General features: G+C 42.9%; 1 protein-coding gene across 2 annotated transcripts in view; it reads right to left on the minus strand.

The window, feature by feature from the left end:
- Nucleotides 1-19925, minus strand: part of RGS3 (regulator of G protein signaling 3) — a 1044909-nt gene that overhangs the window by 247162 nt on the left and 777822 nt on the right. For both annotated transcript variants that reach the window (XM_053695840.1, XM_053695841.1), the window contains one exon: nucleotides 1564-1686. In XM_053695840.1, the coding sequence (XP_053551815.1) occupies nucleotides 1564-1686 (123 nt within the window). The remainder of the gene's footprint in view (nucleotides 1-1563; nucleotides 1687-19925) is intronic.

The following is a 19925-nucleotide window of genomic DNA, read 5'->3' on the forward strand; positions in this document are numbered from 1 at the left end:
ACTCTTGTTCATACCCCTAACTGTGGCTGCTCACTGCTCTGCACACAGAACTGCTATCCCATGTACATTACACATTATGTCAGCTCTCTGCTCTAGCACTGAGATCTAGAGAAAATCAATCAGTGTGCCAGTTCTCTGCTCTATGGTACACGCCTATCAATGCCATCTCCTGCACATGCCTATCAATGCCATCTCCTGCACATGCCTATCAATGCCATCTCCTGCACATACCTATCAATGCCATCTCCTGCACATGCCTATCAATGCCACATCATACACATGCCTATCAATGCCACATCATACACATGCCTATCAATGCCATCTCCTACACATGCCTATCAATGCCATCTCCTGCACATGCCTATCAATGCCATCTCCTGCACATGCCTATCAATGCCATCTCCTGCACATGCCTATCAATGCCATCTCCTGCACATGCCTATCAATGCCATCTCCTGCACATGCCTATCAATGCCATCTCCTGCACATGCCTATCAATGCCATCTCCTGCACATGCCTATCAATGCCATCTCCTGCACATGCCTATCAATGCCATCTCCTGCACATGCCTATCAATGCCATCTCCTGCACATACCTATCAATGCCATCTCCTGCACATGCCTATCAATGCCATCTCCTGCTCATACCTATCAATGCCATCTCCTGCACATACCTATCAATGCCATCTCCTGCACATGCCTATCAATGCCATCTCCTGCCCATAAGTATCAATACCATCTCCTGCACATACCTATCAATGCCATATCATACACATGCCTATCAATGCCATCTCATACACATGCCTATCAATGCCATCTCATACCTAATTGTGCCAGGCCTTTTCTTTGTTGTACATACTTAGCATTGACCTGACTCTCTCACCACTACGCCAGTCCTCTGCTTTGTACTTTCTCTGCACTACAGCACATGCCAGACGCACCCCTCTGTACTTTACCTACACTACCTGCCACATCCTTGCACTACAGCACATGCCAGACGCAGCCCTCTGTACTTTACCTACACTACCTGCCATATCCTTGCTCTACAGCACATGCCAGACGCACCCCTCTGTACTTTAACTACACCACCTACCATATCCCTGCTCTACAGCACTTGCCAGACGCACCCCTCTGTACTTTAACTACACCACCTGCCATATCCTTGCTCTACAGCACATGCCAGACGCACCCCTCTGTACTTTACCTACACTACCTGCCACATCCTTGCTCTACAGCACATGCCAGACGCACCCCTCTGTACTTTACCTACACTACCTGCCACATCCTTGCTCTACAGCACATGCCAGACGCACCCCTCTGTACTTTACCTACACTACCTGCCACATCCATGCTCTACAGCACATGCCAGACGCACCCCTCTGTACTTTACCTACACTACCTGCCACATCCTTGCTCTACAGCACATGCCAGACGCACCCCTCTGTACTTTAACTACACCACCTGCCATATCCTTGCCCCTTAGCACATGCACAGCATTGCCATGTCAGACGCACCCCTGTGCCAGCTCTATCATACATCCCCCAGACTGTAAACAGCAGCCTACCTGTGAGTCTGTGGAAGGCGTGGCCGGCTGCTGCTGTTTGAGAATATTCTCCTCTAGACACAAGCAGATCCTTTTCTTCTGATCCTTAGTGTAGGATTCTAAACTCAATAAGCACTCCGACTTCTGACGGGAAATAAGAAGAGTACAGGCATAAAGACATTTAATGGCTTGTAGCGAGAGCTGTGTGAGGCTTCTCTTTATTAGATCAGCATTTAAAGCAGCGCTAAGAATGAAAGACAAAATGCATCATCCTAAAGACATTAAATGCTGGAGGAAAAAGGCTGGTGAGGTCAGTCACAGTACATCCTTGTGATACAACTTATACGGTTACACCAGATAAGCTGTGATATTTACAAGGGATGGTGTAACTGCCCTGTTTAAAGGGACAAAAACACACTTTTTTCATAATTCAGACAGAGAATGCAATTTTAAACAAGTATTCAATTTACTTCTATTATCTTGATATCCTTTGTTAAAAAGCATATATTAATAGGCTCAGTAGCTGCTGATTGGTGGCTGCCCATAAATGCCTCGTGTGATTGGCTCACTTATGTGCATTGCTATTTCTTCAGCAAAGGATAGCTAAAGAATGAAGCAAATTAGATAATATATGTACATTGGGAAGTTGTTTAAAATTGTATTCTCTATCTGAATCATGAAAGTCATGTCCCTTTAAGTCATTTTGGAGCATCCAACAGTCGCACAGGATAAAACACCCCCTTCCTATAAACCTTGCTGCAAACATGATTTATATTGTTATTACATTAATCTTAACATCCAGCAGTTTGATGCCTTTTTTTTTTATAAATGCATAATATAGCAGGAATCACTGTATTTCGAAATACCTTTTTCTTAATGGTATTTTTTCACAAATAAAGCACTACATGAACAAAAACCTATTTTATTCTTATTGCTTTTTTTTTTTTGCTAGCATGGTTTCGCAGTCCAAGAACACACCCCTAGAATATGCAGTAGCCCAATTTACAGAATTAAATTGTAGGAAAAGCAGGCAAAAAATGAAAGTGCATTAAAAGGATTTTACTACAAATAATTAAATAGATAGATTATGTAAATCATGTATTTTTCCATGACTGACCCCGATAACCATGTGTTCATCCCGTGTCGGTCAGTGATTGGCAGGCCCATGACTGACCCAGATAACCATGTGTTCAATCCGTGTCGGTCAGTGATTTGCAGGTCCATTACTGACCCAGATAACCATGTGTTTAACCCATGCTGGTCAGTGATTGGCAGGTCCATGACTGACCCAGATAACCATGTGTTTAACCCGTGCCGGTCAGTGATTGGCAGGTCCATGACTGACCCAGATAACCATGTGTTCATCCCGTGCTGGTCAGTGATTTGCAGGTCCATGACTGACCCAGAAAACAAATTATGCTTGCCTGATCATTTCCTTTTCTTCCGTAGGTAAGAATCCACAGCCGCATTCATTACTTTTAGGAAATAGGAACCTGGCCACCAGCCAAAGGCTTAAATACTCCTCCCACTTCCCCTATACCCCAGTCATTCAGCTGAGGAACAAGGAACAGTGGAAGAACCATCAAGGTGAAAGAGTGCCAGAATATGAAAACAACAATGCCTCAAAACAGGCGGGGGGCTGTGGACTCTTTCCCACGGAAGAAAAGGAAATTATCAGGTAAGCATAATTTTTGGTTTTCTTCCTAATGGGAAAGAGTCCACAACCGCATTCATTACTTATGAGAAATTTATACCCAAGCCAAGAGGACACAGAATGCCAAAATGGGAGGGTAAGAGGCGGACCACATGAAGGCACCACCCAAGACACATTCCCAAAACAAAAAACCCTGTTTCGTCCAAAAACAGGGAACAAGAACCCCTTGAAAATGAGGCAGCTCCAAAAATGCAAATCTACCAACAGGTCATATGACCTGAATGGTCACCACGAATAGGCGAAACCGAGATCACGGACCCCAAGGACACTATCTCTCAAGGCAACCGCCCAGCTGCAGCCCCTCAACCAACTAGGGGACCCGACGAACCATTCCCGAAGGGAACAAAAACCTAACAGAAGGAGGGAACCCCCAGGTCGTCAAGAAGACAACCCAACTCCGTTTGACAGACGTACTCTAACCCAAGTCCCAATGACAGGAACCGTAGCAGAATACAAGAGAAAAACCAGAAGAGAACAAACAGATCTCAAAGACCGGAAAGCACCCAACCAGCTAAACAGCAGGGACCAATGGCACTTCCAATGAAAATCCGGTCACCAAGGGAAAACCCTTACCAGTTAACAGGAGAAAACAAAACCCAGTCCCGCACCCCAGACCACAGGAGACTGAGGGTGCCGTACTAGCAAGGACTAATTCCAGAGATGGAAAAAAAAATTCAATGAAAAAGATGCCGGAGAAGCTAGGAGGTGCGAGCAAGAAGCGGAGCCCTTCCTATAAAAAGAATACCCCACATCGCTCCTGTGCAACCAAGACAGCACAGCCTTTACAGGCCACAGAGCAGCAGAACCTCATCTCTAATCAATTCCCAGCCAGCAATAGGAACCCAAGGATCCAACTCCCCCAGAGGATTCCCAACTAGTACCAAAAACAGCTAACAAGCAGCCAAGTGAACTAGCAGCCGAGGAGCAGATAAAAGTAACCAGATTCGACTGCAAAACTCTTCAAGTCTGCTCCTCAGCAGACTCCCTGTACGCCAAAGTATCGCTGTCCACACAGCCTATAAACTTAGCTAGGGTTAGTGCTGTGATTCAAAAACATCCAATTGACTGGTATTCAGACAAACCAACAGGCCACAACGGCCAGTAACCGGCACACACCCCCAGTCACTTAAGAAAAAGGACGACTAGAACCCTGAGATAAACCACCTAGAAATGGGTGACAAGAATCCCAACCACTGAGAGACAATCTCTCGAGCCCCCTAAGCCAGTCAGTCAGGCGACTAAAATACAGAGCGGGGAAAAAAACAACAACAAGCCAACCACTGACCCTAAAGGTCGAGAACGAGACCAGGACATAAGGCGAACAGCAGGGCCATCTCATGGAGACAAAATCCCAAGCCCAGCTTCACAACCGGGTATGTAACCGGAAATTTCCAAACTCCCCATAAATGAGAGGCAAAGGAGCACATCCTAATCCCAACCCTAAGTTTCAAGGAAACACAGGGACAAACAATATAGGAGGAACCAGACCGCCAGAGCCCTAGATCCACTTCCAGATTCCCACTGGATCTAATAGGGAGGACCCAAAGTAAACTCCAAGTCTGATCCGACTGACTATCTCCGCAGGAGACACTGCAATGAAAACCGCAACTCTGATCCAACGGACACTAGATCCTAGGACCAAGGTCAACCTGGTGCTAAACCCTAAAAGGGGCGACATAATGACCTATGATCCCTAGTGACAGCACCTGAAAAAGGTGAACCACACAAACCGAGCATAAAAGCTCCCAGAGGCGAAGATAGTGAAAACCTCAATACGTCCCTTTAGAAACAACTACCGCTGTGGAAGGATAGCATACACCAGGATACATCAGATCAGAAGGCAGGATCTTTACACCTGGGTTCAAACCCAGAACCTTCTACTGCAGGAGTGATAGAGCTAACCGCTACGCCACATATCCCCTTAAAATTGTGACAGACTCCTAAAGAGTCCATAGATCGTTCAACTAGACAAAGACCACAAGTCAAAAAGCATCTCGAAATGCCATAACCGCACAAAGTATGAAGGACCACACCCCTCAACCAGGGCTGCAGGGAACACAGTGAGACACCACCGGCCCTATGGTGAAGTAGAACTGCCACAGGCCAGCCCAAGCGCTTCCAACATCCAGACCCTCAGGTCTAAATGAAGTATTAGTGTAGTTTTTTTCCCCTTTTATCTTTTATGGAAAAAAACAAAAAATGAACAACTGAATAAGTGAACCAGCAAGTTCCGCCAGACCAGCCAGGCCAAACCTGCATCACTAACAACACACAAACAACTCCGGAAGAAATCCAGAAACAAGTTCTATAAATGAACGAAAGTCGAGCAATCGCAGAATTCCCATAGGGAAGAAAAAACAGAAAGTAAACAATCCTGACTGTTTAAAAACAAACAAACAAGGGCACCCGCAGGCATCCGCCCAGAAGGTACCATGCCTCTGTAGTACCTGTCAGACAGAGACCGTAACCTTCAGAAAAACGACTGGGAAAGCTCGCATGAGACTGACCAGAGAAAAACACACCCCATTAGTCTCTCTCACAGAACCCTGAGAAGATCCCTGATGATACAGTAAAGGATCTCCCAATAAATCAAACAGAGGTTGTGGTAGGACGCGCAGCCGCACAGTCCTGTAGCGAAAAGAACATGGGGGCACAATTACCCCAGGAGGAAAAATAATAACGCCATTCACGGTCTGAACATCCGGGATAGGCGGCAGGCACATAACTGCAGGGAAACCTCAGGGTCCTGTAGATGAATCAGCGCCAATAAAATATTAAAAAGAAAATGTCCCGCCATCCCGGGTAAAAAAATCCACCCTGTACGGAGGAGACAGTAACATTGGGGTCACCTGCATAGGTAAAGGGCGTGTGCGATTGGGAAGGCAAATCCTGAGGAACAGAGCCCCCAGGAGCCAGTGGCTCAGAAGGTCTAGGGTCCCCCAAGCCTGAGGGACCCGGCAAACATGCGGGCACGAGAGACAAGATTGGAAGACTTGCTATAACGGGGCCAAATTACAGTCCTCATCTGAGGAGGATTCAGAATCAGATATTAAAATAGTCTTGGCATTAGAATCCTCCATGGCTAAGACGTAAAATAAAAACGCAATTTGGAAAAAAACTGGCACCTGAAACCTACAATGGCTGGGGCACTCACCACCACCTATGACCAGGCCTCAGTGGAGAAGACTCTTTCCTCTGTTACCACTCGGTCAAGAATGCGGAAGGGAAGAAGGCCCACTCAAGTGTAACACGCACGGTTACCAGATGCCTCGTGAAATCCAAAGAGCGCACCACCTAAAGGCAGCAAAACTAGGCCCCATAGCAAACTAGCAAGTCTGAAAAAGATCCTAGCCCAAGGTCAAGCCTAGTAAAACGATACATGTCTCAGCCTCAGAGCCGAAATTCCCGTACACAAGTAGGATGATCACATAAGAAACATAATAAACAAACCCCATCCCGTTCACTAATCCCCCTGAAAAGGAAGATAATCCCTTGATTCCTAGATCGAAGCCGAAGGTGCCTCAATGAGGCCCATACTGAACTGTCATAACAAATAACATTACAGCAACGTAATAAATTTAAACGATCTTAGCAGAACACGGCCCTTCAAGTGTGATGAATAGTAGTATCGCCTCCGCTATGGACTTGAGAGAGGACAGCAGGTAGCGAAACGAAGTTCGGCAACGCCAAGTGCTGAAAAGGAGCTGTGAATATGAGTTGGGATGGTGTGTCGCAGGGAAAGCTCCCAATGTATCTCCGGACTCTCACTTTCGCCCAGGCCCTCCACGAGAGGCTGACAGGACTACTTAAAACTCCCGTCTCGTGTCGAAGGGTAGCACCCTCCATAAGATACAAAATAAAAAATTAAAATAAATTAAATTTAAGCATAATAAAAAACTTCTGACACTTCTCTGCCAACCTCCTGGGACGAAAAGCAAAGAATGACTGGGGTATAGGAGAAGTGGGAGGAGTATTTAAGCCTTTGGCTGGTGGGTCTTTGCCTCCTCCTGGTGGCCAGGTTCTTATTTCCCATAAGTAATGAATGCGGCTGTGGACTCTTTCCTATTAGGAAGAAAAACCATCTGTTCATCCCCTGATGGTTAGATATTGGCAGGTCCTGTGACTTACATCTTCCAAGTAGGACTTTACCCATGTGTTTAATTCCTTTGTGTGGGTTAAAGGGAAAGCAAGTATGTACACATTTAATAAGCTTCATTAGAGACCCACCTTTCTAATTGCAATACTTACCTATATTTTGTCCCTCAAAACAGCCGCTGCTTTACTCCTGTCTTCCGTTTTTTTTTTTTTTTTTTAAACCAGCGTCTTAGGTTTGCTATCTAATCACAACCAGTTGGCTGTGTTATCCAGTGTGGGTGCACTATATTAAGGTAAACGGCGCAATATAGAGGGTTGTGATTAGACAGCAAACCTGTGACAAGTTAAAAAAAAAAATAAGCGCAAGACAGGTGAGTTTTGACGAGTGAAACATAAGTCATTTGGGGGAACAAAATATAGGTATTTTGTTTAGAAAAGTGAACATCTAATGAAGAAGATCAAATCTGCACATATTGCATAATACCGTTTAAAAACTTGTTTACTGCACCTTTAAAGGAACAATGAAGTTAAAATTAAACTCATGATTCAGATAGAGAAAACAATTGTGAACAACTTTCCAATTGAATTCCATTATCAAAATGTGCACAATCTTTATTTGCAAACTTTCTGAGACATCAGCTCCTAATGAGCATTTGCAAGATATCACAGATGATACGTTTATGCATTTTGTAATTGGCTGATGGCAGTCACATGATTCAGGGGGAAGGAACATTTATTTTCAATTCAGACAAAATGATTTTACATTGCATTTTTACTGTGCATGTCTTTTAAGCAAACAGGAAATACTCAGGAATGCAGCTTATATAAGAAGATACAGATGACCTAAACTACAATAAATAAATGTTGGGTCTGTTCTGTCTCTTTAATGCCGTTTAGCTTTGGTCATTTTAGGTAATAAAATAAGCCTCATGTCTAATTCAATCAATGGACGTTTGTGTTTTAGTAATTTTTATGGACTCAAAGAATACACAAAGATGTGTTGTTCTAGTCAAAACAAAACACTGTACTAAAATATTTATGACTAAGTTTGAAAATAAAAAAAAGATGCAAATGAAACAGAAATAGATTGTACATATTTTATGTAGTCAGGATAAAAATTCCTCATGACTTTGTAATTACATACTTATAATATATTTTAAAAAAATACATGATTTTTATTGCCCAATTTAAACTGATAAAGTTAAAATTAAACTTGCGTGATTCAGAAAAGGCAATTTTAAGACACTTCAATTCGATCATCAAATCTAATTTTATTTCAAATATGAAAGAAAAAATAAGTCCTGAGGAAGTCCCTTAAAAGGAAGGGAATTAAACGCGCATTTTGCCTTTTTTGTGAAAGGCGGTTCTATGATGCATTGTGGAGATGCCACTTGAAATAAGAATTGATTGAACTTTACCGGATTGGTGGGATGCCACCTATTCTACATACACTGAACAACATGAAGATTTTGTGAGTTATTGAATTTCTATTTTTTTTCTTTTTAAAGACTGAAATGCAGATTGGTTTTGGCTACTGTACACTTTGCATCCCTGGTCGGATTTTACAGCTTTACAATTATGCTGAAGCTGTCTATAGCCAATACGGCCTGGATCTGCATATGAATATTGTGTGTTGCTTAAACTGCACTTGTTTTGGATCACAGAACGTTATGAAAGACTTCCACAGATACCACTGGTGGAAGATCTCCCTAAATAGTGGTTGGAGCAACTCACACGTTCTTTGTTGCTGATCCGACACTCAGACTGGATAATAGAGAGATTCCTATATCTTGTAACTTTGTGTTAATTATTGCACATAGTGATTCTTAAATGTATTTAGTGCATAGTTTCTTGGGTTACTACCTAAACCCTCGTATTAATATCAAGGCAACAGTTCACTTATAAATGTATTTGTGGTTGCCCTCTGATAGAGGTGTTGTAGGTTTCCTGTCAGAAACGTATTTATGAATATAAGAGACATCTCCCAGGTAAATCTTGTATGGTCAGAATATGTTTGACTTTTGGTCAGATATATTTACTTATTTTTCTTTTCTTTGCAACTTATAGATTTTCTGAAACACACACATTTTGAATTTCTTTTAAATAAATATACATTTAGTGAGAATATATATTTGTGTTTGAGTACTGAATTACCCATCTATTTTTAGAATAAACAGCTGATAAACAATATATAAAAAATACTTTTTCACAGAGTTCCCTCTATTATATAGTTTTATCAAATCTAATTGTTCTCTTTGTATCCTTAGTGGAAAATAACATTTACATAGCCTTAGCAGCAATGCACTACTGAGACCTTGCTGGCTATTAGTGGCTGCATATATTTGTCTCTTGTTATTGTATCACCAGATGTGATTCAGCTAGCTCCCAGTAGTGCATTGCAACTCTGCAACTGACTATGTGTTTCATTCTTTTGTAGGGTGTTCTATACAAGCAATAGTGCAATAATGAACTGCTCTGACGTATCACTTTTTATATTGCTCTAACTCCCCCTCAAAACTACAGTGGATTCAGAACTTTGACCCTGCAACCTTCTACCCAGTGATTGCTTGATCTGTTGCTAACTGGCCACAGCAAAGGAAATCAGAAAAAAATATTCAAGAGAGTTTTAAAGGCGCATCTCTCAAAAGCACAACAATCTACATGTTTTTCCAACTAAACAAAATTACAAATGCTTTTAAAGCTTTTATATATGGATATGTTGCAAAGCACTGGCTGATTGTTGATAGTTGGAGGCTGCTTCTGCGCCTGCTCAATCGTGAAAAGAAAATTAAAGACGCCTCAAACCTGTCCCACGCTCCATAGGAGGCCAACAAGCAAAATAAAGTCATAATTAGACTCATGATTTAGACAGAGAATAGAATTTTAAACAACTTTCCAATTTACTTCTATTTATCTTGCATCATTCTCTTGTTATCCTTTGCTGAAAGGTTTATCTAGCAAAGCTCAGGAGCAGCAAAGAACCTAGGTTCTAGCTGTTGATTGGTCGCTGCATATATATACCGATTGTCATTGGCTCACCCATCTGTTCAGTTAGAAACCAGTAGTGCATTGCTACTCCAACAAATGATACCATGAGAATGAAGCAAATTTGATAATAGAAGTAAACTGGAACATTGATTAAAATGATATGTTCTACCTAAATCATGTCCCTTTAATTCACCTTTTAAAGGTTCCATTTTTAACCTGTCCATCACCTCAGACTAACAGACCCTGTTCTCATGCAAACTGATGCTCGCCTACTGTAATCCCGGGAACCCTTGGATGTGACCCTTGTCCGTCCAAACAGTGAGTTATGCAGAAAACCCTTAAACTCTTTAGGGATGAAACAATGTAATCTTCATGCCGGATTGTGTCTGTTTTTATTTACTACACTCCCTCTATATAGAACTGTGGAACATGGGTACCACAGACATTTTTCAAGGGCTGGGGCACAAAACAAAATATTAAAGCAAACATGTTCAGGAGGAGGGATTTGCATGTTGCGCACATGACCTGTACGGCGTTACATCATTGGCATCTATAAGTGATTCAAGTGAGCATTTGTTTGGATGAAAAACAGAATTTATGTTTACCTGATAAATTACTTTCTCCAACGGTGTGTCCGGTCCACGGCGTCATCCTTACTTGTGGGATATTCTCTTCCCCAACAGGAAATGGCAAAGAGCCCAGCAAAGCTGGTCACATGATCCCTCCTAGGCTCCGCCTTCCCCAGTCATTCGACCGACGTAAAGGAGGAATATTTGCATAGGAGAAATCATATGATACCGTGGTGACTGTAGTTAAAGAAAATAAATTATCAGACCTGATTAAAAAACCAGGGCGGGCCGTGGACCGGACACACCGTTGGAGAAAGTAATTTATCAGGTAAACATAAATTCTGTTTTCTCCAACATAGGTGTGTCCGGTCCACGGCGTCATCCTTACTTGTGGGAACCAATACCAAAGCTTTAGGACACGGATGAAGGGAGGGAGCAAATCAGGTCACCTACATGGAAGGCACCACGGCTTGCAAAACCTTTCTCCCAAAAATAGCCTCAGAAGAAGCAAAAGTATCAAATTTGTAAAATTTAGTAAAAGTGTGCAGTGAAGACCAAGTCGCTGCCTTACATATCTGATCAACAGAAGCCTCGTTCTTGAAGGCCCATGTGGAAGCCACAGCCCTAGTGGAATGAGCTGTGATTCTTTCAGGAGGCTGCCGTCCGGCAGTCTCGTAAGCCAATCTGATGATGCTTTTAAGCCAAAAGGAGAGAGAGGTAGAAGTTGCTTTTTGACCTCTCCTTTTACCAGAATAAACAACAAACAAGGAAGATGTTTGTCTAAAATCCTTTGTAGCATCTAAATAGAATTTTAAGGCACGAACTACATCCAAATTGTGCAACAAACGTTCCTTCTTTGAAACTGGATTCGGACACAAAGAAGGCACGACTATCTCCTGGTTAATGTTTTTGTTAGAAACAACTTTCGGAAGAAAACCAGGTTTAGTACGCAAAACCACCTTATCTGCATGGAACACCAGATAAGGGGGAGAACACTGCAGAGCAGATAATTCTGAAACTCTTCTAGCAGAAGAAATTGCAACCAAAAACAAAACTTTCCAAGATAATAACTTAATATCAACGGAATGTAAGGGTTCAAACGGAACCCCCTGAAGAACTGAAAGAACTAAATTGAGACTCCAAGGAGGAGTCAAAGGTTTGTAAACAGGCTTGATTCTAACCAGAGCCTGAACAAAGGCTTGAACATCTGGCACAGCTGCCAGCTTTTTGTGAAGTAACACAGATAAAGCAGAAATCTGTCCCTTCAAAGAACTTGCAGATAATCCTTTCTCCAAACCTTCTTGAAGAAAGGATAGAATCTTAGGAATTTTTATCTTGTCCCAAGGGAATCCTTTAGATTCACACCAACAGATATATTTTTTCCATATTTTGTGGTAGATTTTTCTAGTTACAGGCTTTCTGGCCTGAACAAGAGTATCAATGACAGAATCTGAGAACCCTCGCTTTGATAAGATCAAGCGTTCAATCTCCAGGCAGTCAGTTGGAGTGAGACCAGATTCGGATGTTCGAACGGACCTTGAACAAGAAGGTCCCGTCTCAAAGGTAGCTTCCATGGTGGAGCCGATGACATATTCACCAGGTCTGCATACCAAGTCCTGCGTGGCCACGCAGGAGCTATCAAGATCACCGATGCCCTCTCCTGATTGATCCTGGCTACCAGCCTGGGGATGAGAGGAAACGGCGGGAATACATAAGCTAGTTTGAAGGTCCAAGGTGCTACTAGTGCATCTACTAGAGTCGCCTTGGGATCCCTGGATCTGGACCCGTAGCAAGGAACCTTGAAGTTCTGACGAGACGCCATCAGATCCATGTCTGGAATGCCCCACAACTGAGTAATTTGGGCAAAGATTTCCGGATGGAGTTCCCACTCCCCCGGATGAAATGTCTGACAACTCAGAAAATCCGCTTCCCAATTTTCCACTCCTGGGGTGTGGATTGCAGACAAGTGGCAGGAGTGAGTCTCCGCCCATTGAATGATTTTGGTCACTTCTTCCATCGCCAGGGAACTCCTTGTTCCCCCCTGATGGTTGATGTACGCAACAGTCGTCATGTTGTCTGATTGAAACCGTATGAATTTGGCCTTTGCTAGCTGAGGCCAAGCCTTGAGAGCATTGAATATCGCTCTCAGTTCCAGAATATTTATCGGGAGAAGAGATTCTTCCCGAGACCAAAGACCCTGAGCTTTCAGGGGTCCCCAGACCGTGCCCCAGCCCACCAGACTGGCGTCGGTCGTGACAATGACCCACTCTGGTCTGCGGAAGCTCATCCCCTGTGACAGGTTGTCCAGGGACAGCCACCAACGGAGTGAATCTCTGGTCCTCTGATCTACTTGTATCGTCGGAGACAAGTCTGTATAATCCCCATTCCACTGACTGAGCATGCACAGTTGTAATGGTCTTAGATGAATTCGCGCAAAAGGAACTATGTCCATTGCCGCTACCATCAAACCTATTACTTCCATGCACTGCGCTATGGAAGGAAGAGGAACAGAATGAAGTACTTGACAAGAGTTTAGAAGTTTTGATTTTCTGGCCTCTGTCAGAAAAATCCTCATTTCTAAGGAGTCTATTATTGTTCCCAAGAAGGGAACCCTTGTTGACGGAGATAGAGAACTTTATTCTACGTTCACTTTCCACCCGTGAGATCTGAGAAAGGCCAGGACAATGTCCGTGTGAGCCTTTGCTTGTGGAAGGGACGACGCTTGAATCAGAATGTCGTCCAAGTAAGGTACTACTGCAATGCCCCTTGGTCTTAGCACCGCTAGAAGGGACCCTAGTACCTTTGTGAAAATTCTTGGAGCAGTGGCTAATCGGAACGGAAGTGCCACAAACTGGTAATGCTTGTCCAGAAATGCGAACCTTAGGAACCGATGATGTTCCTTGTGGATAGGAATATGTAGATACGCATCCTTTAAATCCACCGTGGTCATGAATTGACCTTCCTGGATGGAAGGAAGAATTGTTCGAATGGTTTCCATTTTGAACGATGGAACCTTGAGAAACTTGTTTAGGATCTTGAGATCTAAGATTGGTCTGAATGTTCCCTCTTTTTTGGGAACTACGAACAGATTGGAGTAGAACCCCATCCCTTGTTCTCCTAATGGAACAGGATGAATCACTCCCATTTTTAACAGGTCTTCTACACAATGTAAGAATGCCTGTTTTTTTATGTGGTCTGAAGACAATTGAGACCTGTGGAACCTCCCCCTTGGGGGAAGCCCCTTGAATTCCAGAAGATAACCTTGGGAGACTATTTCTAGCGCCCAAGGATCCAGAACATCTCTTGCCCAAGCCTGAGCGAAGAGAGAGAGTCTGCCCCCCACCAGATCCGGTCCCGGATCGGGGGCCAACATCTCATGCTGTCTTGGTAGCAGTGGCAGGTTTCTTGGCCTGCTTTCCTTTGTTCCAGCCTTGCATTGGCCTCCAGGCTGGCTTGGCTTGAGAAGTATTACCCTCTTGCTTAGAGGACGTAGCACTTGGGGCTGGTCCGTTTCTGCGAAAGGGACGAAAATTAGGTTTATTTTTGGCCTTGAAAGGCCTGTCCTGAGGAAGGGCGTGGCCCTTGCCCCCAGTGATATCAGAAATAATCTCTTTCAAGTCAGGGCCAAACAGCGTTTTCCCCTTGAAAGGAATGTTAAGCAATTTGTTCTTGGAAGACGCATCCGCTGACCAAGATTTTAGCCAAAGCGCTCTGCGCGCCACAATAGCAAACCCAGAATTTTTCGCCGCTAATCTAGCCAATTGCAAAGTGGCGTCTAGGGTGAAAGAGTTAGCCAATTTGAGAGCATGAATTCTGTCCAAAATCTCCTCATAAGAAGAATCTTTATTGAGCGCCTTTTCTAGTTCATCGAACCAGAAACACGCTGCTGTAGTGACAGGAACAATGCATGAAATTGGTTGTAGAAGGTAACCTTGCTGAACAAACATCTTTTTAAGCAAACCCTCTAATTTTTTATCCATAGGATCTTTGAAAGCACAACTATCTTCTATGGGTATAGTGGTGCGTTTGTTTAGAGTAGAAACCGCCCCCTCGACCTTGGGGACTGTCTGCCATAAGTCCTTTCTGGGGTCGACCATAGGAAACAATTTCTTAAATATAGGGGGAGGGACGAAAGGTATAGGGCCTTTCCCATTCTTTATTTCCATTTTACATAATTTCTCTGGAATGACCAAATTCTCACAATCATCCAGAGTAGATAACACCTCCTTAAGCAGGGCGCGGAGATGTTCCAATTTAAATTTAAATGTAATCACATCAGGTTCAGCTTGTTGAGAAATTTTCCCTGAATCTGAAATTTCTCCCTCAGACAAAACCTCCCTGGCCCCCTCAGACTGGTGTAGGGGCACTTCAGAACCAATATCATCAGCGTCCTCATGCTCTTCAGTATTTTCTAAAACAGAGCAGTCGCGCTTTCGCTGATAAGTGGGCATTTTGGCTAAAATGTTTTTGATAGAATTATCCATTACAGCCGTTAATTGTTGCATAGTAAGGAGTATTGGCGCACTAGATGTACTAGGGGCCTCCTGTGTGGGCAAGACTGGTGTAGACGAAGGAGGGGATGATGCAGTACCATGCTTACTCCCCTCACTTGAGGAATCATCTTGGGCATGATTTTCTCTAAATTTTGTGTCACATAAATCACATCTATTTAAATGAGAAGGAACCTTGGCTTCCCCACATACAGAACACAGTCTATCTGGTAGTTCAGACATGTTAAACAGGCATAAACTTGATAAAGTACAAAAAACGTTTTAAAATAAAACCGTTACTGTCACTTTAAATTTTAAACTGAACACACTTTATTACTGCAAATGTGAAAAAGTATGAAGGAATTGTTCAAAATTCACCAAAATTTCACCACAGTGTCTTAAAGCCTTAAAAGTATTGCACACCAAATTTGAAAGCTTTAACTCTTAAAATAACGGAACCGGAGCCGTTTTTATATTTAACCCCTTTGCAGTCCCTGGTATCTGCTTTGCTGAGACCCAACCAAGCCCAAAGGAGAATACGATACCAAATGACGCCTTCAGAAAGTCTTTTCTATGTATCAGAGCTCCTCACACATGCATCTGCATGTCATGCTTCCCAAAAACAAGTGCGCAATAGAGGCGCGAAAATGAGGCTCTGCCTATGATTAGGGAAAGCCCCTAGAGGATAAGGTGTCCAATACAGTGCCTGCCGGTTATTTTACATAATTCCCAAGAATAAAATAATTCCTCAAAGCTATGAAGTATTAAAATATGTTTATATATCAATCGTTTTAGCCCAGAAAATGTCTACAGTCTTAAAAGCCCTTGTGAAGCCCTTTTTTTCTTATGTAATAAAAATGGCTTACCGGATCCCATAGGGAAAATGACAGCTTCCAGCATTACATCGTCTTGTTAGAAATGTGTCATACCTCAAGCAGCAAAAGTCTGCTCACTGTTTCCCCCAACTGAAGTTAATTCCTCTCAACAGTCCTGTGTGGAAACAGCCATCGATTTTAGTAACGGTTGCTAAAATCATTTTCCTCTTACAAACAGAAATCTTCATCACCTTTCTGTTTCAGAGTAAATAGTACATACCAGCACTATTTTAAAATAACAAACTCTTGATTGAATAATAAAAACTACAGTTAAACACCAAAAAACTCTAAGCCATCTCCGTGGAGATGTTGCCTGTACAACGGCAAAGAGAATGACTGGGGAAGGCGGAGCCTAGGAGGGATCATGTGACCAGCTTTGCTGGGCTCTTTGCCATTTCCTGTTGGGGAAGAGAATATCCCACAAGTAAGGATGACGCCGTGGACCGGACACACCTATGTTGGAGAAACAGCAGAATTCCTGAGGGCAGAGAAGCATTCGGTCACTCTTGCCACGAACACAGGCGGGAACAGAGTACGGCTCATTACTAGCAATTTATGTACTGTGTATTTAGATAAACGTCTGCCCCGTGATAGGTTTCACCTGCCCTATGTCTAGCGTGAAATGCTGCAGGTAGTGCTCTTTTCCAAGCAGAAGGGAGGGAAGAGTATTGTAGCGAGGTACAGGATGTGTCAGATTATTGTAGCGAGGTACAGGATGTGTCAGATTATTGTAGCGAGGTACAGGATGTGTCAGATTATTGTAGCAAGGTACAGGATGTGTCAGATTATTGTAGCAAGGTACAGGATGTGTCAGATTATTGTAGCGAGGTACAGGATGTGTCAAATTACTGTAACGAGGTACAGGATATGTCAGATTACTGTAGCGAGGCACAGGATGTGTCAGATTATTGTAGCAAGGTATAGGATGTGCCAGATTATTGTAGCGAGGTACAGGATGTGCCAGATTATTGTAGCGAGGTATAGGATGTGTCAGATTATTGTAGCGAGGTATAGGATGTGCCAGATTATTGTAGCGAGGTACAGGATGTGTCAGATTATTGTAGCGAGGTATAGGATGTGTCAGATTATTGTAGCGAGGTATAGGATGTGCCAGATTATTGTAGCGAGGTACAGGATGTATCAGATTATTGTAGCGAGGTATAGGATGTGCCAGATTATTGTAGCGAGGTTCAGGATGTGTCAGATTATGTAGCGAGGTACAGGATGTGTCAGATTATTGAAGCGAGGTACAGTATGTGTCAGATTATGTAGCGAGGTACAGGATGTGTCAGATTATTGTAGCGAGGTACAGGATGTGTCAGATTATGTAGCGAGGTACAGGATGTGTCAGATTATTGAAGCGAGGTACAGGATGTGTCAGATTATTGAAGCGAGGTACAGGATGTGTCAGATTATGTAGCGAGGTACAGGATGTGTCAGATTATTGTAGCGAGGTACAGGATGTGTCAGATTATTGTAACGAGGTACAGGATGTGTCAGATTATTGTAACGAGGTACAGGATGTGTCAGATTATTGTAACGAGGTACAGGATGTGTCAGATTATTGTAGCAAGGTACAGGATGTGTCAGATTATTGTAACGAGGTACAGGATGTGTCAGATTATTGAAGCGAGGTACAGGATGTGTCAGATTATGTAGCGAGGTACAGGACGTGTCAGATTATTGTAACGAGGTACAGGATGTGTCAGATTATTGTAGCGAGGTACAGGATGTGTCAGATTATTGTAGCGAGGTACAGGATGTGTCAGATTATTGTAGCGAGGTACAGGATGTGTCAGATTATTGAAGCGAGGTACAGGATGTGTCAGATTATGTAGCGAGGTACAGGATGTGTCAGATTATTGTAGCGAGGTACAGGATGTGTCAGATTATTGTAGCGAGGTACAGGATGTGTCAGATTATTGTAGCGAGGTACAGGATGTGTCAGATTATTGAAGCGAGGTACAGGATGTGTCAGATTATGTAGCGAGGTACAGGATGTGTCAGATTATTGTAGCGAGGTACAGGATGTGTCAGATTATTGTAGCGAGGTACAGGATGTGTCAGATTATTGTAGCGAGGTACAGGATGTGTCAGATTATTGTAGCGAGGTACAGGATGTGTCAGATTATTGTAGCGAGGTACAGGATGTGTCAGATTATTGTAGCGAGGTATAGGATGTGTCAGATTACTGTAACGAGGTACAGGATGTGTCAGATGATTGTAGCGAGGTATAGGATGTGTCAGATTATTGTAGCGAGGTTCAGGATGTGTCAGATTATGTAGCGAGGTACAGGATGTGTCAGATTATTGTAGCGAGGTATAGGATGTGTCAGATTATTGTAGCGAGGTACAGGATGTGTCAGATTATTGTAGCGAGGTATAGGATGTGTCAGATTACTGTAACGAGGTACAGGATGTGTCAGATTATTGTAGCGAGGTATAGGATGTGTCAGATTATTGTAGCGAGGTTCAGGATGTGTCAGATTATGTAGCGAGGTACAGGATGTGTCAGATTATTGTAGCGAGGTATAGGATGTGTCAGATTATTGTAGCGAGGTACAGGATGTGTCAGATTACTGTAGCGAGGTACAGGATGTGTCAGATTATTGTAGCGAGGTATAGGATGTGTCAGATTATTGTAGCGAGGTACAGGATGTGTCAGATTATTGTAGCGAGGTACAGGATGTGTCAGATTATTGTAGCGAGGTACAGGATGTGTCAGATTATTGTAGCGAGGTACAGGATGTGTCAGATTATTGTAGCGAGGTATAGGATGTGTCAGATTATTGTAGCGAGGTACAGGATGTGTCAGATTACTGTAGCGAGGTACAGGATGTGTCAGATTACTGTAGCGAGGTATAGGATGTGTCAGATTATTGTAGCGAGGTACAGGATGTGTCAGATTATTGTAGCGAGGTACAGGATGTGTCAGATTATTGTAGCGAGGTATAGGATGTGTCAGATTATTGTAGCGAGGTACAGGATGTGTCAGATTATTGTAGCGAGGTACAGGATGTGTCAGATTATTGTAGCGAGGTACAGGATGTGTCAGATTATTGTAGCGAGGTACAGGATGTGTCAGATTATTGTAGCGAGGTATAGGATGTGTCAGATTACTGTAACGAGGTACAGGATGTGTCAGATTATGTAGCGAGGTACAGGATGTGTCAGATTATTGTAGCGAGGTACAGGATGTGTCAGATTATTGTAGCGAGGTACAGGATGTGTCAGATTATTGTACTGTTTTGCCGTTTTCTAGTTGTCTGAATACAAGATCAAGCACACATAATGTGAATATTAAATCTAACAGAAAAATAAGCCCCTCCCTTCCGAGCAGTTTAGGGAATGCACCACATTCTAATTTTACTTCTATTATCACATTTTCTGCCTTCTCTCTGTACCTTTTGTTGGAAAAAGCTCAGGAGCGTGCACGTATCTGGTTCACTATATGGCTGCAGTTTTGCACTAGATGGCAGCACTATTACATGCCATGTAGTTCCAGACACCTACCTAGGTATCTCTTCAAAACAGAATATCATGAGAATGAAGCAAATTTAATAATAGAATTAAAGGGCCAGTCTGGTCAAAATAAAACTTTCATGACTCAGATAGGGCATGATATTTTAAACTCCTTTCCAATTTACTTTTA

This window comes from Bombina bombina, chromosome 12, assembly GCF_027579735.1.
Source record: "Bombina bombina isolate aBomBom1 chromosome 12, aBomBom1.pri, whole genome shotgun sequence".
NCBI lineage: Eukaryota > Metazoa > Chordata > Amphibia > Anura > Bombinatoridae > Bombina > Bombina bombina.